Source organism: Drosophila takahashii, chromosome 3R (assembly GCF_030179915.1).
Source record: "Drosophila takahashii strain IR98-3 E-12201 chromosome 3R, DtakHiC1v2, whole genome shotgun sequence".
Taxonomy (NCBI): domain Eukaryota; kingdom Metazoa; phylum Arthropoda; class Insecta; order Diptera; family Drosophilidae; genus Drosophila; species Drosophila takahashii.
In genome coordinates this window covers 36,975,348-36,997,450 of record NC_091681.1, presented here as the reverse complement: position 1 = coordinate 36,997,450, position 22,103 = coordinate 36,975,348, and the positions used below count along the sequence as shown (strand labels likewise).

Genomic DNA, 22,103 nt, shown 5'->3' with positions numbered 1-22,103 from the left:
GTGCTGTCCTAATTCTTGGGCTGCTGAACCACCGATGCAACTTATGGACGCGCCTGAGTCCAATAGAGCCACATAGTGATGGTCAGCTATGTTGATATCTGTGTATAATCTGTTATCAGAATTCATAAAGATCGCGGAGATCAGCTTTTGGCGACTTCCTCGAACTTTCTTCCAAAAACTTCGCATTCGTTTGGTTGAACGTCTGGGTTTAGAAATGCGACTGCAAGAACTGACGTCTCCGAAGATTCGTTGTCTTGCGGCTGCATATCTTGCTGCTCTAATGTGATATGGCTGGGGATATTTGACATTACTGGTTAAAGATTCGTCTGGGTGGTTGACTGATTTGTCCGGAGTTAATACTACTAATTGTTCTGTTTGGGTACCACTGTCGGATTTTACTGCCTCGGATGCGACGTGTGGTTCTTGACCGACGCATCCAACGCGTAGTTTTCCGATGGGTTGCACTTTTGGCATTTGGGCTTGTACATATTTTTCGCTCCACATCCGTAGCAAAAGATGGTTCGAGCTTCGAAACACTCGTCAAAACGATGACCAAGCTTGTCGCAGTTCCAGCACTTAAGTTGCTTGCGTTGTAGCGCCGCTACTTCAGCTGATTCGCTGTCGTCAAAATCTTCTTCTAACTGAGAAACGAAAGAGCGTTGATGAAAACTACCCTTCATCGGTTGCGCTTTCATTTGCCTGCAAAACTGTTCGTGAGTTCGGACTTCTTCCCTGAGCTGAGCTAAGGTGTCTATATGCAAATGCATAAGTTCGTACCGTAGAGATGGCTTTGAATGCCGTATGAGAAGCCTAACTAACGATTCTTCTGAGATCGGAGTGTTCAAGCGAGATGCGAGCTTTTCCACTTGGAATTGGTAATCCTCAAAAGGTTCTTTTTCGGCTTGTCGCCTGTTGTTTATGGACTCCCAAATGTCCATGTCAGACTCACTTTCCTTGAACTTATTACGAAACTCTCTACAAAACTCTATCCAACTAAACTGATGGCACGAACGATGGAACTTCCAGTACCATTCGCTCGCTTTGCCAACGAAAAATAAATGTAAATGGTCGCATAGAAGCTGACGATCTCCATTTAAATTCTGCTGAGCTAATGCCTGTACTCGATAAAGAAACTCCTCAGACTGTAAACCGTCTTTGGATCCATCAAACTTGATGTGCCAGCTTTGAATAATGTTTGGCACTTTTTCTGGCTGCACTGTGGAATCTGATCTGTTGACGCGCTGAGCATTTAGGCGAATATCGTGATAAACTGTTCCTGCAGACTGAGCTTCCCCTGACTGATCTTGCCTTTCGTTCACTCTCCTATTTGGAGTTTGAGCAGAACTACCAATCTGTAGGCTTGCTACCTGCGCACGAATAAAATCAGAAAGTTCTTGCCTAAGACTACTTTGTTGTGCTTGCATGGTTGTTCGCACTACTCTCTCAATATCTTCTAGATTCTCTGCCCTAGAAGTGTCTACAACCGAATCTGTGTCCAGACTACGTTCGTGATGATCCTCTGGATTATTGCGATTCGACCTCAGTGTCATTCCTGTACGTTGTCCAGCGCCTCTGCGTTGACCTGAATTTCTACCTCTTCTCCCGCTTCCTCGGCCTCTGTTGGCGTTATTATTTGCGTTACTGCTGGCCGGTAAGTCGTTGTTGGCAGGATTAGCTTCTCCTGTCCTTCGATCAGCAGCTGACAATTCCGCTAACAAGTTGTTGTTTGACAAAGATAATTGTTGTACGGTGCACTCCCGATTGCACACTGGGCATCTATTTGAATCAAGTATATAATCCCTGATGCACTGATGATGGAATGTATGACCGCATGGGGTGGATGATGTTAAATCGTTTGCGATCAATGGTTGTGTACAAATCGTACATGATGTAATCTCGCCGCCTACTGCGGCTGGTAGATCAAGATTGCTGTGACGCAATGACATATCGACAAAATACTAAATGCTTTGTGTTTGTTATTTACGAATTTAATTGGTCCGTGATTGATATTACTACAATGCTTGCTCGCTATATGAATTCAACTTCCTAATGTTTCTTGACTGCTTGCCAAAGTAAACTAAAAATAACAAAAAAAATATTTTGAAGGCTTGTTCTTTTGAATTACGCTTTCTGAACCGGTCAAAGATCGAATTTCCTCCAACACTTTGCAGTTCCGTTGGACAGATGGTCGTAATCTAAAAACAAGTTTACCGAAATTCCGTAGAATTGAGATATCCAGTAAACTGTTGGTTCCGGTCGATTATTCCGTACAAAGCTCGAAATACAATCGCGATTCCTAGACACCTGATTTACCGTCATCCAAATCTACAAATATTTTCTAATTGTGTTTACTTCCTAACTCTACAAGCTTACATGGTCCCTTGAACTGAATGGTCGACCCAATCCGTAGATTCTCGAATCGCGGTCGCTGTTCCGGCTTCGAATTACAAGTGATCATTAATTAAACTGAGGGAAAGAAAATAAACGTCAGCGGACTCTAACACAAATCTATTTGAAAAGTAATAAAGCAATACGTGAAGCTATACCTCCTCCTAGTCGCCTGCACTTAGAAATCAACCGATTTCTAGGCGGTTCCGGTTCCTATGGACATAAACTAAGGTTTGGCCCCACGTTGGTGGAGATTCTGCCCCACGTTGGTGGAGATTCTGCCCCACGTTGGTGGAGATTCTGCCCCACGTTGGTGGAGATTCTGCCCCACGTTGGTGCCCATTTTTCTTTCTTATATGTAGTAGACAGCACCACGAAAGTGAAGGATTGGCATACACACTCGGATGCTGTTACTAAAATTAATATAAGATGTAGCCGGCAGCAACGGTCTGGAGCCTCGGGTTGCCTCTTGGTTCTAGACCTACGCTCACTAAGTTATGGGAAACCTAGTGTATAGAAAGATTCGGTTTCGTGCACTTCTAGCATTGCTCTGTGCTAAGCTCGTCGGATTGTCGTGGGTCTTCCTCGTCTTTTCTATAACGCGTGCTGTACTACGTGAAAAAGTTTTAAGTGCACTAAACGGTATCTACAAGGCTCAACAAAAATGAATGGGTGTTTACGGACTAGGGGTACACGGACGGACATTGTAGGCAAACGCAGATCAAGAAATACTGGAAGTTAGGGTGGCTTGATGTTATTCGCCCCCTTTCTGTACCCTCCCTACCATGATAACGCGTGAGATATTGTTGACGGTTATCCCTTATTCAATGTTTATTGGTTCATTACATTTTCAATTCATATAGCTCCAGCATTGTGTGTTCAATCACGAACCTAGATTTACAAAACTATTCAAACATAGTTGAAATATTTACCAAAATTAACAAAAGATCATTAAATTCAATCATAATTTCAATACAACTTCAATTCTCTCTTTTCGATATCAAACTCAATTCCGAATTACAGATAATTGCTACACTGACTTCATAACCTTCCGTCTAATATGCACACACAATAATAATACCATTCAAATATATCGGTAAAAGTCAGGAAATCAATATAGTGGTTTATAGATCTCACTTACGCAAAACTCCGGCGATGCAGGTTCGTTGGGCCCATCGAAGACGCTGTGCTAGGGTGCTTTTAGACAAATTTACATATTAATTTCTGACGAGATTAATTGCGTGGCTTACACGGGTGGTCATTGTCAGAAAACTAATAAGAATTTCTACTGAACCAATACAATGGTACGCTACGTAAGCAAGTACCGTAAATTTACTCTACAAAAAAAAACGTGAAGCTTGACTTTAAAATAGGCAAAGTGATTCTCATCCTCGATTCACTACTGCTTCTCCTGTGCGGTTCCTGATCAGCTCACTACACACGAAGGGATCTGCGTCTTCGCATGTCAGACAACAGGTCTATTCCTCTGGGTTGTCCTTCCTTTAAATCATCAGCCTTTTGCGAGGCTTATTCCATCGGCAAGCCGCACGTGGCCAGTACGGGTGAAGTGCCGAGTTGCTGCGCTACGACTCGCCTTCCAAAATATCGGCTCTATGGGCTAGCCAGAGCTGGGCGCTTCGTTGCCGCGCGTGGCGCGTGTTGGTGGGGCGATGTAGGCGCGTAGCAGGTGTCACATCCGGTAGTCGTTCACTTCCTCATCCGATCACCTTCCCGAAGATCGCTCGATGGTCAAACCAGAGCTGCGTGCTTACATGCCGCGCGTGGCGCGGGTTGGTGAGGTGATCATCAATGGTCGGAGTGATGTTAAGTCCTGGTACAATAACCTTCCACGTTGTCGCTCTATGGCTTCGCCAGAGCTGGGTAGGTGGATGCCGCGCGTGGCGCGTGCTGGTGAGGTTATGCACTTCTTTAAGTCGTCATTCAGGTGGTTGATCTTAGAGATGATTCTAGGCCGCACGTGGCATGCGGTTGGTGAGGAGCCGAGCTACAGATTTGCGTAGTTGGTGGGCAAACTGCAACCTCGGTCACCTTCCAGAATACGGGCGCCTTTTGCGGACCAAAGCTGCGCTCCGCGAGGCACGTGTCCGCAGGTGGCAACTCCGCCGTTGCAAGTTGGCTCCAAAATCTCTCAGAAAATCTCGTCTTGGCCGATGAAATTACAAACGGCGTGATTACGCCGAGCTGGCGCTGATGTAGCCGGCCGGCTTCGACGGAATCTTCTCTCTTTTCCTATTAAAAAAAAAATACACTGTTCTATTTACACTGCCTACACGGTTACGCTGGGTGCTAATATTTACCAGTAGTTGGGTATTAAAACAATAATAATCCTCTTACAATCGTTGACTTTGTTAGATTGATTCACAAGTTCACAAATCTCAGACACGTGGTTTGTACTTTTCAGCACTTACTCTTGATCTTACGACAGTCGCATGTCTGTACTCATTCAGAGTTTGAAAAGAAGTGAACGAGATTTTCGTCGCGTGAAGCTGGCTGTACGCGGCGGCGTTGCCAAACTTCACGTAACGGGATCGTTCCAGATTCAGTTTGCGTTTCTGCCTTCACACGTTTTTCTTCGGTGCGCACGATAGAGAGAGCGCTATGCCGGTACGCTAGTTGTGCGAGCGGTTCAGCTAGACGATGCTCGATGCTCTTCAGCTATACCCTGCGCTTAGCTTTTGGGCATCTACGAATTTACATGAATAAAGACTTTTCTCTATCTCTGAAAACAAATTTATAACTTCATTTTTCGACTGGCCCCCACAATAACTACAACATCATGTACTCGAAATCTGAATGCGATGCGGTTTTAACCAATATATAGAAACATTCGATCCGATTTGATCAAGCAAATCCCGTAAGTTAATGTGCGTTGCGAGTTCTTCTAAGATGTGTCCGTTGCGTATATAGATAGTTATATATACCTAAATATTTAACAGTGCTGTGATAGACTAACCGAATCCAAGCTGATTTGCCAGACCACCTGCATCCATACCATATAAAGAGAATAAAAACCAGACTATATAGAGAGCCCCCGAAAACGGTTTCATGGGCATTTGCTACTTGCTTGCGACTCCCTCGTTTACTCCACTGCATTCCAACCAAACCAACCAACATTCATGACTCTAACTCTAACAAGGCTTATGGTTTACCCCCTAATAGTTTACCTTATGATTTGTGCAATCGATACGCATTCACTCTTATATTTTTATCTTGAACGCAGAGTCCACTACCATCCATGACGGCTTCTGGCGCTGATGAAAATTTAAATCAACAAAGCTAAATGCCCGAAATGCATGTCGAGCTGAAAATCTGATATCTGAATCTTTCGTGAAAAAATGAGAAATGAACATTGAACAAGCAGCTAATTTGAAAAGTACTATCTAAGCAAATCTACACACAAAGCAGAACCGAGAGTTATGCGCTAATTTCCACACACCACCCTCACATGCCAGTTACCAGTAATAAGATCAGAATGAGATGCAGATACACCACCACCCACTTAGAGCGGTATTTGGTATACAAATCGAAAGTATATTTGACTAGTTGAGCAATGCACTCTTTATCATCAGATACCAGACATAAATTATATATATCTCAATGTATTACCAGAACTTCATATATACAAACAAATATATATATCTAAATATTTAAGCAAATTATACAAGAATCGTACGAATAAACAGTGTGCTTAGTTGAAAATGTTACCACTTGACGTCTAAATGTTAAACGACTAAGATAATGCGACCCATTTAGATACTTTTTCGACGAACGACAACCAATAAGAAAACCAAACAGAACCGAACCGAACAGATAAAACCACGTATAAGCATATTTTTACTATTAATTTGTATCTTATTAGTCAAGCGCATCATTCTCACGATTTATTTACACCCTGTTACAAAATGTAAGAACAATGGCAAAATTTAAGCATAATAAACAAACAAAAAAAAGCGTTTTTTCATTTACCAAATATGTTGATCTTGGCATTGTTGCACTTAGTTTTTGAATTTCAACAGACAAATAAATTTTGGAGATATATAAATATATCTTATTTGGCAAGCCACGCCCACGCCGCAAGCGTTCCAACAAAGCCACGCACGAGCACACATCCTACGTATCTTCTACCTCATTGGATGCATTGGTAATCGAAACAAAAATAAATTTGATCAAGCAAATTGTAAGTCGCCATCTCAATCGAGCTAAAGACAACAAAACCAGAACTATTTTGCAACTCTCTGCCATCGGCGATTGTGAATCCTGTTTCTAAGACCCCTCTGTTTCGAATCCCCCGCAGTATTGGAAGGCGCCGCGTATCCAGAGGGCCACCACACTCACCTCGTCCATGTCCCTGCCAGCGGAGTGCCTGGTCCTCTCCGTGTCCATGCCCTCGCTCAACTCGGAGCCCAAGCGTCCCAAGAGTGCGGGTCCCAAGAAGAAGCCCGGCCAGGCCGTCCACTCGAAGCCATTCCGCCTGTATTGAAGGATCAAAGGGAATCCTATCCGATGAAGAAGCTGCTCCACACGTTGCACACGAGACGTCACCCAATCGAAGCACCCAGAGATTTGTGCACAAGTTGATATCGAGGCACGCACTTCTAAAAACATATAACATATGCAGAATACATTTTATCAAACCGTTGATTGTTTAGAGAACCGAAAAACGAAACGTGGCATTTACGAACAAAATAAACGACCTACTGAGAGGCAAAGTTAAGCACAAAATGCAGATGTTTCATTAAATAATTACAGTATATATTTTTCGTAAGTATTAAATCAGTTTTACGGCTGCTACATCTCTGGAGCCAAACTTGCGTTTGATTTATTTAGGTATATATGTATAATTAGTACAAAAATTGTCCTGGGATTTCGTTACTTCTCAGCTTAATCATCATGTTTTTGGAAAATTGGGCGCTTTTCTTGGTTTCTTTTGTAGGTTTGTATTCGTTTTTGATTCTTGTTACATCGTTTATTCGATTATTCGAGTTGCGTCACATTTAAATGCAGTTTGTTGCCTTTCCATTCACATAATCCTTTTTCCTATACTTACGCCGTAAAAGTTGTTTATACAATTCGTTTTGTTTAAAGTTAGGGTAATAAATAAGTCATTATAAAATAATAAACAACAGTTGTTACATTTTCAAAAGACATGGTCAAATGAGCTTCGAGTGATTATGATTATGATTCGAGGGTCGAGAGTTAGAATAAAAAAAATGCGCATGCTTGAATATCATTTTAAAAAAGTGGCTTTCTCTAAGAGCTCGTCTTGTCGTCAAGTGAATTGGCCTGGTTTCAGATTTGGTAAGCTTGGGATTAGCTGCCTCAGCTCATGGCTACATAACTATAATACATTTAATGGGAAATTAGGAAATGCATAGATGCTCGTGATATGCGAAACCAATTTTTAGCTGCTTATAATTTTCTCTTTCTGCTTGTTACTATTAGTACAATACATTCGATTCAATTGACTAGATTTCTACATATGTAGCTGCATTAGATTTATCATTTCTTTTCTGTGGTTCCGATTTTGTTAACAATGTTGTTGTTTTGCGGGAGGGAGTCGTGGTGTGCCAAACGTGAGACCCCAACGATCCCAGGCAGAAACCCTCGAACGAGAAAATTTCACCTGAATTCTGATGGCAGTACACTTGGGTTCCCAGAATCGCATATGAAATTGAATCGTTCTTCAGAGTTTCCTAACTGGCGGTCGTTTTAGGGCTTGTTGCATTTCGAGAATATGGAAACTTTTATAAATAAATACATGTAATTGATTTGTCGATGAGGGCGCTGCGTGAGTGTCTATGTCGTGTACGTGTCGCTTCCGAGGAATCTCTATACTCTGCCAAAGCCAATAACATGCTACCTTATTTACATAACTAAACACTTTCGCTGGCGTCGCTTTAGCGGCTCTGGTCTGAGCACCGCGCGAACCGCTTCCTCGAACACCTGAAAGCAAACATGGAATGGGGGAATTAGTCAGATGAGCAGTAAGGTGAGGCCATGATGACTTACCGGCTTGAGGCCTCGCTGCGTCAAGGCGGAGCACTCCATGTATTTCACAGCGCGTATCTTGTTCGCCAGCTTCTGACCCTGCTCGCGCTTCAGCGGCGTCAGTCCCTGCTCTGCCAGGCCGCTGAGTGTCTCTCGATCTTCGCGCAAATCGATTTTGGTACCTGGAATACGCCCAAATGTATATGTAGTATTTCATTTCCCGTTTGGTATTGCTGGCAACTTGGCAACCTACCAACTAGAATGATGGGCGCGTCGGGGCAGTGGTGCTTTATCTCCGGATACCATTTCGAGGTGACGTTCTCAAAGGACGAGGGACTCGCCACGCTGTAGCATATCAGGAAGACGTCTGTCTGCGGGTAGGAGAGCGGTCTCAGGCGGTCGTAGTCCTCCTGGCCCGCCGTGTCCCACAGGCCCAGCGAGACCTGTATTGTGTCCACCTGCATGGGCGCCGAGTAGTTGTCGAAGCTGTGTGCGCGTAGATATCATAGTTGAAAGTTAGATATTGATCTGCAGTTGGGAATGGACAAGCGCAAACTCACACTGTGGGCACATATTCGCCGGGAAAGCAGTCTGTCGTGTAGGAGATTAGCATGCAGGTCTTTCCGACAGTGCCGTCACCGACGACAACACACTTTATGGGCCTTCCGGTTGACATCGTGAGTGCTGTGAGTGTGCCGCTAGCTCCAAGCTATATACTCTGCTGCGTGTGCTGTGGGCAAAAATAAGATGGAAGATGAATGTCTTCGCCAGCTTAATTCAATTAATTAAGTTCTACTCGAGGCAATAAACTCGCCAGAACCAACTGACCGCACATTTACACGGTACGGTAGAGATTCTTTGGGTTGAACTAACAAAAATTTGAAATGGAAAATCAAATTATATAGGTCTAGAAATAAAGTAATAAATATTATCTTCAGCAAAAGTGAACAAATTTGTAGAATCTCTTTAACTTTTTATAATTTTTACTGGTTATATTATGAAAATGACTGATCAAGATAAAAACAATCATTAAAACTTTTTTACTGGTTATATTATGAAAATGAATGATTAAGATAAGAACAACTTTTTTTTTATAAGAAGTTCGACTGTTCTCTAGTATATCTCTCGGATAATATAATCGAACTAATAAAGAGGTTAACTTAAGAGTTATGGTGGATCTATATAGATTGAAGTTCGTCTTATAGGACAAGAAATATGGTGCCTATAGTTAGAAACATTAGACTTATCGATGCTCCACTGTATATCGCTTAATTGCGAGGGTCTGTGGTATATCTCTCGGATGATCAAAGGCAGGGCTCTCGAAAGGTGTGTCTCGAAAAAACCGCAGGCCCATAAAGCATAATAAAACGAGAGTCTCATTTCGGCTGCGGTGGCACTTTGTTTTCGTTTTCGCAAATAAAATTTTCAAAAATAGATCATGATGGGCGACAACACAGACTGACGGGAAAATCGAAAACAACAAAAAAGAAAATAGAAATGGGAACAGCGGACCAAATGGCGACCACCCCAACCGCCCCTCCAGTGGCGCCCCTACAGGGTAGAGAGGGGGAAGGGGGGCCTAAACCGAATGTTGTGGTGACGCGGAAGCCACCGGCAGACCGGCCGAAAATAGACACAATTAAGTTCTCATAACCGATTCAATTAAAGTTCAACGCATTGCGCCACATGCAACGCCGACGAGGGGCGTGGCACGCGGGGGCGGGGGGCGAGTCTTTTGTTGTGCCACAATATCGAATGGCTATTGTATTTTACCGTTTCAAGGATAGAGGAGCCTTTTTCTTTGTCTGCCAGGCGGCGGCGGCGGCGGCGACTGTTTTGTACTTTGCTTATATCACTGTGCGTTCCGCAGTTTCCGCTTTTCCTTCGGCGCTCGGGCTCTTGCGGCGCATTTAACTACTCGATTTGCACTATTTCGCTGCGCTTCTTATTAACAAATATCCTTTTTGGGGGACGAACGCAGCGTTCACGGGTAATTTTCGTGTTTTATCTTTTTGTTTCCACACAAACACACACCCACCTTTTTGACAGCGCAGCGTCGCTCTCTCTCGAAAACGGTGCTGCCAACTCGTAATCAGGAAAAATAGCTGTTTCTGGTGGGAAAAACTAGCCAAAAAAGGTACAATTTTAAGAAATTTTGCTATAAAACAAAAAGTTTTCTAATTTTATAATGTAGCTTTTATAATAATTTTGTAAATTCAACGCCTTTTTATTTTTACTACAGTTAATCCACAAAAATATTGAACAAATTTAGCGGGAAATTGGCTGTCCTGTATTCGCGCGCTGTCAATTTATCATCGATATATTAAATTTTCTTAAATATGTGACGAATCACCCAGTGGGCCTGTTTTGTTCGAGTTTTTTGGCCGCAAAATTTGACAAATATGGCGCGTAATATCTGCTGACTACGCCCCTGTTGCCTCTGCCCACTGTTGTTGTAGAGCTGCAAAAACATCGATGGCAGGCCCCATCGATAGTTTGGATAGTTTGCAGAATTAACCTCGATACTATCGCGATAGTATCGCTCATACATAAACATTGGGGATCCTTTAAAAATTTTAATTGTTGAAAATTCAAATCGCATTTGGATTATATTAAAGTGAGATCTTTTTAATACATATCCATATTTTTAATACATATACATATTTGTCTGCTGAACGCTTGTGATAAATCCAAAAAAAAATTATTTTTTCATAAAATGGCTGAACAATTATAAAGAATTCCACCGAATTTATGGTTTTTTAAACTATCGTGATAGTCTGAAAAATATCGAAGTCGGTCACCGGCGGCCAACCATCGATACTATCGATGGTTCCATCGATTTTTTTGCAGCTCTATGTTGTTGTTGTTTTTGGCGGCGTAATGAGCAGATTTGTTTGTAAACTTTTGCGGAGTGTAAACCAAACAAATTTCGGCTGCAGGCACTTTTCCTCGTCATCTATAAGGAATGTGGAAAGTGGATCCCTAGATGGGACTCCTGCCCGCACAGTTCTGGTGGAGAAGGACTCGCACATAACTCTGATAGGCATAAATCGCGAGCAGCAGCGCAATTCCATAGATGCCAACACCGCGGAGCAACTAACCCAGGCGATCAGTCAATTTGAGGAGGATGATTCCTCCCCAGTGGGTGTGCTCTATGGGATAGGCGGCTCCTTCTCCGCCGGCTATGACTTGGAGGAGCTGGAGGCGGAGGCCCAGCGCGGGAGCCTCAACTTTCTGTTGCGTCACGAGGGCTCCGTGGGACCGACGAGGCGGCATCTCCGCAAGCCTATCGTTTGCGGCATCAGCGGCTTCTGTGTGGCCGGCGGAGTGGAACTGGCTCTCATGTGTGACCTTCGGGTCATGGAGGACACTGCCGTGATGGGATTTTTCAATCGCCGCCTTGGAGTTCCTCTCAGCGATGGCGGAACCGTGCGTCTGGCCGCTGCAGTGGGTTACTCTAATGCCCTGGACATCATTGAAACAGGGAGACGCATCTACGCCGGGGAAGCCAGGCGAATGGGTCTCGTAAATCGCGTGGTGGCCACGGGCACAGCTTTGGGCCAAGCGGTGAACCTCGCCTTCTCCATAGCCAAGTTTCCCATGGCCTCCTTGATGCACGATCGGAATGCCCTGCTGGAGAATGCCAATGCCTACAACAAACCCGGTTTCCATGTGGCCAGCTACATTGAGATCATGAATGTCACCTCGGACATGATAACAGATATGCAGGAGGGCGTCAAGCGCTTCAAGAACTGTGAGTACTCATGGATATCACTCCCTTAAACTGAATTTTTATTTTCTATATATTCCTTAGCTGAGTTAAAAGGCCCCAAAACGGATTCCTGGCACATCAAGGAGAAAACGATTCCGGAATGGGAAAAAGCTGAGATTGAGATCGAAAAACAAAAGACATGATATAGATTCTCCTGGTTAGTTGCAATACTTTGTTGTTATTTATAAAACGAAAGCCTTTATTCACGTAAAATACATTTATTTAATGATTTATGTAGTTGACCGCCCTTATCGTTTACGACTCGCGCTTATTTCAATATTCACAACAATTACAATAACGAATTTTCCTTGAAATTAAGCCTAACTACCAAAAAGAGTTGAGAGGAAAAGCACAAAGTTCTGTATTCCTTGCTTCACAATTAGTTTACACATATAAAAAATATGCTAGCTTCGAGTAATTCGGACTTCAGTCCTTATTACCTACAATTACAATGAATTTATCGAGTGCTGGTTTTCGCCAATATCTAGATATATCTTAGATCTAGGAGTTAACAAAAGGAGTTTTTATTATTGCACTTAAATCGAGTAAAGCGAGAAACGAAGCTCTATGCAAAAAAGGCTGCTCTTGTACAAACTAGTGTTAAAAACCGACTGATCGTTAATCGTGTTATAGTAGTTTGATTTAAAATACATCGTACATCGTCGTCATCGTCTTCGTCTAACATTTACACTCTTGGCTACACTTAATCCAAAAAATTTGTCATACAAATATTGCACAAAAATGGATCGGACTGTGAGTTTGCTGCAAAACCTTCAATCAAGTGGTGGTACGTGTTCACATACATAATCACTAAAGTACGGTATTCGGAAACCTAAAGACCACAATACATATACAATATATACAAATGAAGAAGCAATTTTCGCTAATCGTCGAGTCTGGTATAAAAAATATATATAGCGTTAGGCCAAAAAAGCAATTGCTGGCGACAATATGTTGCTTAAAGATGCGATATCTCTGATCCCCGATTACTTGAGTCGCTGTGTCACATTGGCCAAAGCCACGGCAAAGGCCTGGAGGGCGGAGAAAGGATACTGGAAGTCCAGGGTGTAGGCATTGCCATCGATGCGTCCAAATTGCATGACCTGATGGGAGGATTTATATATTATCAATCTGTACTTAAGGATTTCTTTGGGTAGTTAGTCTTACCTGCTTGCCACGAAACTCTATTTGAAAGTTCTTGGCCGATTCCTGGGTAACGCGACCTCCAAAATCCAGCTGGTACACCTGGCTCATCTCATTCCACATGGGCGCCTTGTTGTGCATCACAAACTCGCGACGCACTGGCGCCGGATTGGCACAACTAGCACTGCCATTCGGCTCGATCTTTCCACGCTTTAGCTGTGGATAAGGATTTTTCCATAAAAATAATTACAGTTGAATAATTTAATTTTTAAAAATCAAAAGTAACTTATAAGGTTTTCAGGAATTATTTAAAAATGTTATATAATCTCAACTAACCTTCTGACGCAGCTGGGCCTTCTGGAAGGTCTCCAGATCGCGATACTGCTTGCCATTGCCCGCGTTGTTGCTCTCCTCACCGGATCCATTGGTCTGGTTGCCCTCATCATCGGAGCTCTCGATGATGCTCTGCTTTTTCCGCTGCCGCCGGTTCAAAAGCGGTGAATTTAAAATGTGGCGAATGGGCGAGTTGCTCTGCTGCCGCTTGTTCTTTTTGCTGGCCGCCGGCGAGGCGGGAGAACTCCTTGGCAGTCGCTGCGGGGTGGAAGGAGGCGTTAACCGACCCTCGTCGAGATCACGAAGACGGCTTATGATGTTCTCCAAAGTGGTAAGGGCCTGTACAAATTGTAATTAAATTATTTTAAATATTTAAAATTGTTTTTTAGAGCTAACCCACCTGAGTATGCAGCGAAACCGAAGCCTTGGCCTCCACTGGCGTGGCCTCCACGGCGCCACAGGCCGCTCCCGTGATCTCCGGCTGCTGTTGACGCTCCAGAGTGCTGGCATTACTACTCGAGCCATTTACCTGGGCTGGCTGCTCCTTGCGTCGCCAGCGAACCTCGGACAGCTGCTTTACAAAGCTAAAGCCATTGTCCTGCTTTCTGCCCAGCAAGGGAGTGGAGGTCTCGTTGCCCGAGGTGTCCTTGCTGCGTCCGATTCCAAAGCGATGCTTGCGCGTAAAGAGCGGCGAGTCTGTGAAGCTAGTGATGACATCGAAGCGTTTCTTTGGCGCCGGCTTGGCCTGCACCGGCGACTCCTTGACCGGCTCCACCGTCGCCACAACGGCGGTAATCTCATCCAGAACAGAGCTCGCCGTCGGCTGACACCGCTTGCAGGCACTGCTGGGACTCATGTTGTTCCTGCACTTGAAGCACAGCGTGTTGGCCGCACTGCTGCAGGCGCTGCTGTCGGAGATCTCCTGCAGCTTGCGCACCACCTGCTCGTGCTCCTTGCTGGACAGCTTCGTCTGCAGGGAGAGCAGGTCGCAGGAGTCCAGGCTCTTGGATTTCCCGGTCTGCTGGAGTTTGTGCCGCCTGGCATCCTCCTGCTGCTGCCTTTTCCTCCGATTCCTTCGCTTGTCCACCAGGATCAGCCGCTTGTTCGGCGCATCCTTGCGCAGGGCAGAAAGCGCCTCATCCGATGGTGTAATGGCCACCGAATCCAGATACCCCACGCTGCAGCTGCGCGTGATGGAGTCGGGCAGGGCAGGAGCAATGGACACCACCGTGGGAGTGCGCTTCATGCTGCTGCTACTCGGCGTGGGCACTGGCGACTGCGTCTCCTCATCGATGTACAGCATCTCACGTCGCTTGGAGGTTGTGGGTGCCGCCGCCATACACTTGACCCTCGCATCCATTCGCTCCAGATTCAGATTGAGATTCAGTGGCACCGGATTCACATGACTGTTGGCCGAACGCACGGGCTCCGACATCAGAGCATTCTTCACCTGAACCACATTGTTGGCATAGTCTGCATTGCTCGAGTAAGACATCAAGGTGGTTTGCCCAGCGGCTGGCACGGCGGGACGCTCGAAGATGATGTCCGAGGGAGCCACTGCATTCTTGGGACTCTGCAGCGTGGGCACGGCGCCATCGCAATAAAGCGGTGAGATGGCATGACGCGACTGGCAGCTGGAATTGGAGCTGGAGCGGCTGTAGCTGTTCTTGAAGCTGCTGATCGTCTTGGGGCGCGTAATGGTCTTGCTGCAACTGGGACCCGAGCCATTCGAGGGTGCCTGATGCAGGAGCACAGTGGTGGACGCAGCAGCAGCTCCCGCCTCCTGGGATTCGTTGGAGGAATCATCATCGTAGCTCTCGGCTCGCGCCAGAGGACTCAGACCCGCCGATGAAGAGGTAGATCCTCCATTTACAGTCAGCGAGTTCTTGTGCCGCGCCAGAATTCTATTTGGACGCGGCGACATGGGCGCTATCAAGGGAGCCGAGGCTCCGTCGGTGAGGCGACGTTGCGGTATTATCGGTGGCTTCAGCGTAGCCCCATCCTGAGTGGTGATCACATTCACCTGCGGCACTGCATCGTGATGATTGAGCACCTGATGATGAACCTGACTATGCTCATCTTCGTCCTCGGAGAATATATTCGGATTGAAGCTGGGATCGGGACCAGGTGGAAAATCGTCGCGCAGCTCGGTGATGACCAGCGTCATTTGACGCGGCTGCAAATGCAGTAGGGACGTCTTATAAGTTACTTGGCCTAAATTGGCTGGGACGGTTTTGGCAAGTCCATGGATCTTGAACTTGGTACCCCAAATGTTGGAGGTCACCTCGACCAGCTTGACTTCCTGCTTGGGAAAACGGAAAGGAGAATCAGTGATGGCGTGGATCTTCTTCGCCAGTGAATGGCACTCACCTCCGGCAGTGTGTCCACATAGGCCAGCTCATCCAGGCTATCGGGATCGTTCGATCCGCCCCCTGCGCCACCAGAGGCGCTCAAACGATCGCCGGCCTGTTGTCGCCTCTTCGGACGCACTCGCTTCTTGCGCGGAGTTCGCGGCGAGCCAAAGCGGGATCGCTCCTCGTAGTCACTGTCCGAGGAGTCGGTGCGTCCACTGTTGCCCGTGGTGGTGGACTGGCTGGAGCCCGAGGAGCTCTTGGCCTCGGCGGAGTATTGAAAGTACAAGGGGGCATCTGAAACGGGAAACAATATTAAATTTTAATGTAAAAATGATATTACGTTTTCGTGCATATCAAGTCAAATCGATATTACAAAACGTAAAATTTATCTTCGCTTCATATCAAGTTTTTCTTGGGTGTACTCACCATTAACCTGAGGATCGAAGATCACAAATTCTGGGCGAATTTTCGAGGTACGCTTGCCCTTGAGCAGCGGCACCAAACCGCCCAGGTACTCCAGATAGAGCGTGTAGCAGGTGCCGGAGCTCAGATTGGAGTCGTCATCGTGCCGGATCATGGTGCAGTGCAGCCGGGTGGAGCAGAGCGGTGGTCGCGAAACAAAGTCTCGCAGCGACTTCAGGTCAGGTACACAGCACTGTATTAATAATATATCGAACAATCTTAATAAAAGGGCACAATTTTAAACGGGAAGTTGAACCGTTAGCGAAAATGGTTTGATATAAAAATCTAAAACCAAAAACCGAAAGTCGGAAACAATCCATACAACGATTTAAGATCATAAGATATTTCACTCCCACTACATAAATAATAAATAATAATATAAATAAAAAATAATAAATAAAAGGAGAACATTTTTAAACAGGAAAACGGTTTGATATGAAAATCTAAAGCCAAAAACCGAAATTCGGAAATAATTTGTACAATGATTTAAGATCATAAGATCTCAGAACTTACTCTTATCGTTTGAGCAAACAGATTGCCAATGAGAGACTTAATCCTAGAAGGCAACGGCAGCAGTGGCAGCAGCGACTCGGATCCGACGCTCGCCTGGATTTCCAGACGGCAGAGAAGCTGCAAGGAGGCCACCCGTCTGGAGACCCAGGCGATGTGAACCTGTGTCCCCGTAGCGATGAACAGCCGCTTGTCGTTGTGGCCCCAGGTGATGGCCGAAACGGTGGACGTGCTGCACGGTATGTGCGCCTGATACAGACATGTGCCCGTTTCCGTGTAGAACTTGACCAGATTCGTGTAGCTACTCGGTAGGCCCATCTCCTCCGGCTTCGATCCATCCAATCCGGTGCGAAGGGTTCCTGCTACGGCCAGCAACTCGCGGGAGTTGCTCCACTCCATGACCATGCCGAGGGCGCCGTTAAGGCAAGTGTTGATATGTGCGGGTGAGACGTCGTCGAACGACTTAAGCAGATAGATATATCCATTCTGGAAGCTTACAGCCAGGACAAAGGAGCGTTTGGCTGGGGGATATTATATTATATTATTTAAATATATTTTATATATATTTTAGGATCACTCACCCGCATTGGTTACACCGGGCTCCGCCTCCTCGCCCTCCTCCATCTTGAACTTCTCGCAGGACCAGGCCATCGATGTGATGGGCACATCGTTGGACAGCTGAACCTGCGACACCATCGCCCCGTGGACATCCATCACAATCACCTGACCCTGGGTGGTGCCAAAGTACACCTGCTGATCGTCCGGAGTCCAAATACCGCAGGTGATCGTCGACTCCAGATTGAGCATGGAGGACCAATACCTTTGCCCAGCCACGGATCCGACCAGAACGAAGCCATCCTGGTAGCAGATCAAGGCCATGCGGCCATCGTGGGACCAGGAAAAGTGGGTAACCGGCGTATTGCGATCGTTGATCAGCTCGATGGACCAGCGACCCTCGTACTTGATCCACACAAAGATGATGCCCGAGCTGTCGCAGGAGGCCAGCTTCTGGTAGGGTTCGTTCCATTTGACCAAGATGACCTTTGAATATATTTATTAATTAATTAATTTAATTTTAGGTGGCTACTCCGATTGGAAACCTACATCCGATCTATGGCCGCGCAGGTTGTAGTTGGTCCTCAGCGGATAGTCCATGTTCTTGCGGCAATGCGAGGTGGTAAAGGTCACGCCCACAATGCCGCGCACATTGCCCGTGGCCAGCCATCCCTCCTGGTAGTAGTTGGTGCGGTTCAGCTTCCAGCCCTCGTCCTGAAAAATAGGAGAAAAAGAAATCCAGTTAAATAGGAGCATGTCCACAGCTGCCTAAGCAGTCGCCAATTGCGAGTCAAGTGCCCGTTGCTGGCTTGTAAAATGGATTACCGCAGGCTCGAAAAAAATAGAGACCTCCCTGGCCCATTCACACATTTCCATTTCCCATTTCCCCGTTTCCCAGCATCGACAGCCGGCTGTTGGCTTGGTTGCATCTCTTAGATTCTCCACTCTTTGAGCGACGCAACCTGCCAGCTGCCTCTTTCACAGCCCGGAGGAAAAAGCATTTTCACTCGATTCCATTGGATTCCTAGCAACTAACGGGTGGCTGGAGCATGATCACCATGGTGATGAACCCGGGGATAAGATATTTTTCTGGATTTACGGCATATTTTACATTTAAGCTTCATTAGGAGCCCAAGTCAAGCAAACCTTTTCTCTGCCTTTTCATAATTAATTGGAAATGGTTAAGGTTTCTTTAGGAATTTATCAAAATATTTACCCTTTAATTAAACCCCCTTGATTTTTAATCGCTGCTCAGCAATTAACATTATTTTTTGGATACTTGTTAAGGTTTCTTATAAACTGATTTAAAATAATCGTATTTTTTCATTCATAGCAGATTGGGTAAACACCAAACATTAAATATTTGTACTTAACTATATTAAGAATTTACTAAAGACTTTTTGATTTTATAATAATAAAAACAAGAGAGAACGCTTTATTTACTAAGCTTAAGAAAGTGCGAGGGAGATTCATTATTTGCTCATAACTTTTTATTGAATGTTCAGATTTTAAAAATTTATTCTACATTTCGATGGGTATTAATAAGTACAACAAAAATGCATTTATACTTTTCTGAAATCTTTAATCTGTAACTATACTAACTTTCTACTATAGGACTTGTGCACTTAAAAACCAATTCTTTAAATACCCTTTATATAATCACTATTCAAAATAAATTCAATTAATTCGTTCTTATAATTAAAATTATTTAAATAATTTTGCAACCTTTTCACTAGTAAAATCTTTGATATTTCCCCTAGCTTTGGTTTTCTTGGTGTTCTTTCAACACATTTACCAACTATGGGAACTTGTGCAATTGAAATCAACCATCAACACGTAACTCAAACGAATTCGCTTATGTAAAGGTGAGTGAAAGCTGTGGCTGCATTCTCATTTGAGATTGAATTGAAACCAATTATGGCATCCAATTAACATTTCAAAAGCTTCCCTCTCAGTCGTCATCAGTCAGTCGAGCATTCATTCTGCAACTTTTAACTTGCTTTCGTTTGTTTGCCAGTTGGGCCTTTCTCTCTGCGGGCTTTCTTTTAGGGGGTTTTGAAAACTCTTTGCTTTGCTTTGCCAGTTTATCAACTGCAGCAGATGCTCCGGTTCCTGATTTCCTCCTACTGCAGTGGCACTCAACCGCAGTTCCTCATCCTCATGCTCCTCCTGTTTGAGTCCTCCTTCTGTTTTACAATTTGATTTGATTGTAGAGACTCCTCCACCAACTAAAAACCCACCCACCATTGAAAATTGATTGTTTTTCCGGGGCGGGGACGTTCACAAAAGCTTAGCCTACATTTCGGGGCGGCAAAAGAATATTTCAATTTAAACCAAAATTCGGGCGCTTTCAGCATTTTGGCTAATCCCCGCTAAGCCGAATGGGCGCTCGCTTTTTTGGCGCCCAAATCCAATTTGTGGGGCATAAATTAAAATGCCGCCGCAGAGGCAAAAACAAAAATTACGCTGAAATTTGTAATTTCCGTTTTGGATGGACAGTGGACTTTACAGCGTAGACCTTGCCTCCGTGTTAGCCAAGTTAATTGCTTTATTGGCCTGATTGATTGGTGTGCATATGCTGATGTCCTTGCTGATTAAATTATATAAATGAACGCACACATCACACCAGGCGCAAATGTCGTTGAGGCCATTGAATGCATCGTCGGATGGACTTCAATGCCTCATTATGGCACAATCGAGAATCAAGAATCAAGTATACGCCTCGTGGGCCGCAACAATTATGGACAGGCATTCGGCATTTCTTTTGTGAAGTGTTATTAACCTTTCACTGGGCCACTTGAACCGGATCTGGCCCGTGCTCTTGGCCAAAATAGATGCACTCGAGATGGGGAATTTGCATTTCTGCTGTGCATGCTTGAAAGCACTTCAATTTAATAAGTATATCACGAAGCAATAAATTGCTACAATGCTATTACACACAAGAAGAAAACACGTTGCGGTCAAATCGATATGCGCATGGTAAATTTCTGGCATTTCTGACTTCGAAAAAGTGAGGAAGAAGCAATGAGTCAAGTTAAATTACTTGAGCGGAAGCAAGAAAGACATATTCGAAATTCGAACTAGCCTGTTGCTTACATTTCGAGCATATCAATTCAAATTGATACCACATAACGTAAAATAGATCATCGTTTCATATCAAGCTTTTTTTTGGGTGTAGGGGAGCAAAATGCCTTGTGGAAAATTCGAATTGGCAATTGAATTAGTCAAAGTTTGCTTTAAGCATTCAAATGGTTTAAATTTCCGTTTTCACTTTGGCTAATGCAATTTCCCTTGAACGTTGTAATTTCATTTGGAACAGCGACAACATCAGCGGCAGCAACAGCAGCAACATCAGCCACCAGCAACTAGCAACATCAATGTCAAAGCTGCGACATCAAGGCAACGGCGTTGACAGCCTCACACTTTGGGCCAGGTCCTTTGCTTTTGCTTCTGGTTTCTGCCTGAAATGTTCAAGGGGCTACTTGTAAGTTGTTAACCGTTTGGCGACGTTGACATCCTGTCTGCCTGCATTCGCCTAGAAAATTACCTGACAATCTTTCTCCTGCAGTTTCCCTTGGATTATTTAAATTTTGTAGTTGCGCCTAAAGTTTATGGTGAGAGAAACATGGCCCAAAAAATTAGATGCCTGTATGCGATTATACTGCAGTTGTGGCTGCAACAGCAACATAGCCTCCATAAATTATGCTGCTGCCATTTGGCACACGAAACAGCATTTTCGTGCTGCTCCATTTCGCAAACAGGCAGCATACGCATTTAATTAAAAGAGCCATTTTTAAGGCTGGCACCTGACGACTGACCCTCTATGTGTATTTTACCCCCTTAGTCCCACTTTTGTGCACATTAACCATAATTGCAATTCATTATGCATGCCAATGGCATTCGCATCCGCTTCATTATCCTCATGAACACGCTGCTAATGGCTAAAACTGCGGATAAACGGACAACTAATGCTAATAAACATTTAATAAATTAAATATTTGGCTTAGCGCTTCACAAGTGGCCAATCAAAAGGCTCAATTTACCGGCCGAAAAAAACCCTAATAAATTATAAAATGATTTTGTGAGTATTTAACGAAGTTAAAGAGCTCTTTGTCGAACCATAAAAGCTAATTAATATAACATATTTAGTGAGACCTCAAAATATAATTATTCTTGCAACTAAAATAAAGTAAAAGTGTAATTATTATACAAATTAGTTTAAATCGAGACCACTTTTTTTTCTATAATATTAAAACTGTCAATATAAATTTTAAATGCTTTTTCCCCAAAGCTCTTCAATTAGAAACTAATCCAATATGCATTTAACTAATTTATTATTTAGCAAAATTGCTCGGCAAGTGGCTCATATAAATTTATGAGCAGATTTATAGCATGATAGAAGAGCTTAAGGCTTTTCCCAGAATATTTTCAAATATTTCTTAATTAATTGACAAAGCCAGGGAAAACATGTTGGAAATTCTTTTGGCTAACAGGCTAAAGACAATAAATAAATAAATATTTAAAAACACTTTAAGGCCCACAGTGGTTTATGCTTTGTTTCGGATCCAAATTGGTGG

At 44.2% G+C, this 22,103-nt stretch overlaps 4 protein-coding genes across 14 annotated transcripts in view; 2 read left to right on the top strand and 2 right to left on the bottom strand.

Annotated features, from left to right (window-relative positions):
- Positions 1–7,108, top strand: part of tau (microtubule-associated protein tau) — a 32,248-nt gene extending 25,140 nt beyond the window's left edge. For 4 of the 9 annotated variants that reach the window (XM_070217788.1, XM_017153813.3, XM_070217786.1 and 1 more), the window contains one exon: positions 5,630–6,379. In XM_070217788.1, coding sequence (XP_070073889.1) covers positions 5,630–5,689 — 60 coding nt within the window. In that variant the 3' untranslated portion in view covers positions 5,690–6,379. Of the gene's footprint in view, positions 1–5,629; positions 6,380–6,703 lie in introns of those variants that run through there. The other 5 variants (XM_070217784.1, XM_070217780.1, XM_070217781.1 and 2 more) reach the window with 5 other exon arrangements.
- A 680-nt stretch (positions 7,109–7,788) lies between these two features.
- Mtl (Rac family small GTPase Mtl) lies at positions 7,789–10,446 on the bottom strand. The gene is made up of 5 exons (XM_017153841.3): positions 10,171–10,446; positions 8,958–9,127; positions 8,651–8,883; positions 8,419–8,579; positions 7,789–8,352 (listed from the first exon to the last, which is right to left on the bottom strand). Exons 2-5 carry the CDS (start codon positions 9,071–9,073, stop codon positions 8,275–8,277), a joined length of 588 nt encoding a protein of 195 aa, XP_017009330.1. The 5' UTR covers positions 9,074–9,127; positions 10,171–10,446; the 3' UTR covers positions 7,789–8,274.
- A 799-nt stretch (positions 10,447–11,245) lies between these two features.
- On the top strand, positions 11,246–13,795 carry LOC108065778 (probable enoyl-CoA hydratase). Of its 2 annotated transcripts, XM_017153931.3 has the most exons (3): positions 11,246–12,151; positions 12,212–12,326; positions 13,661–13,795. In XM_017153931.3, the coding sequence occupies exons 1-2, from the start codon at positions 11,278–11,280 to the stop codon at positions 12,310–12,312; spliced, it is 975 nt and encodes a 324-aa protein (XP_017009420.3). In that variant the 5' UTR covers positions 11,246–11,277; the 3' UTR covers positions 12,313–12,326; positions 13,661–13,795. The 2 variants fall into 2 exon arrangements, with proteins under 2 accessions (XP_017009420.3, XP_017009413.3); XM_017153924.3 differs by lacking the exon at positions 13,661–13,795 and having other exon boundaries at positions 11,247–12,151; positions 12,212–12,406.
- Tusp (WD40 superfamily protein Tusp) overlaps positions 12,953–22,103 on the bottom strand; it is a 32,394-nt gene continuing 23,243 nt past the window's right edge. The window contains exons 3-11 of one of the 2 annotated variants that reach the window (XM_070216897.1): positions 18,076–18,240; positions 17,553–18,012; positions 16,975–17,492; positions 16,426–16,654; positions 16,016–16,293; positions 14,046–15,950; positions 13,649–13,984; positions 13,337–13,528; positions 12,953–13,272 (exon numbers count right to left, since the gene is read on the bottom strand). In XM_070216897.1, coding sequence (XP_070072998.1) covers positions 13,156–13,272; positions 13,337–13,528; positions 13,649–13,984; positions 14,046–15,950; positions 16,016–16,293; positions 16,426–16,654; positions 16,975–17,492; positions 17,553–18,012; positions 18,076–18,240 — 4,200 coding nt within the window. In that variant the 3' untranslated portion in view covers positions 12,953–13,155. The remainder of the gene's footprint in view (positions 13,273–13,336; positions 13,529–13,648; positions 13,985–14,045; positions 15,951–16,015; positions 16,294–16,425; positions 16,655–16,974; positions 17,493–17,552; positions 18,013–18,075; positions 18,241–22,103) is intronic. The other variant, XM_017153900.3, reaches the window with a different exon arrangement.

Coding starts and splice junctions, on each gene's coding strand:
- Mtl (XM_017153841.3), bottom strand. CDS start 9,073: ATGTCAACCGGAAGGCCCATAAAGTGTGTTGTCGTCGGTGACGGCACT. Junction 8,580..8,650: donor CGCGCCCATCATTCTAGTTG/GTAGGTTGCCAA, acceptor GGCGTATTCCAG/GTACCAAAATCGATTTGCGC. Junction 8,353..8,418: donor CGCAGCGAGGCCTCAAGCCG/GTAAGTCATCAT, acceptor GTTTGCTTTCAG/GTGTTCGAGGAAGCGGTTCG.
- LOC108065778 (XM_017153931.3), top strand. CDS start 11,278: ATGAGCAGATTTGTTTGTAAACTTTTGCGGAGTGTAAACCAAACAAAT. Junction 12,152..12,211: donor CGTCAAGCGCTTCAAGAACT/GTGAGTACTCAT, acceptor TATATTCCTTAG/CTGAGTTAAAAGGCCCCAAA.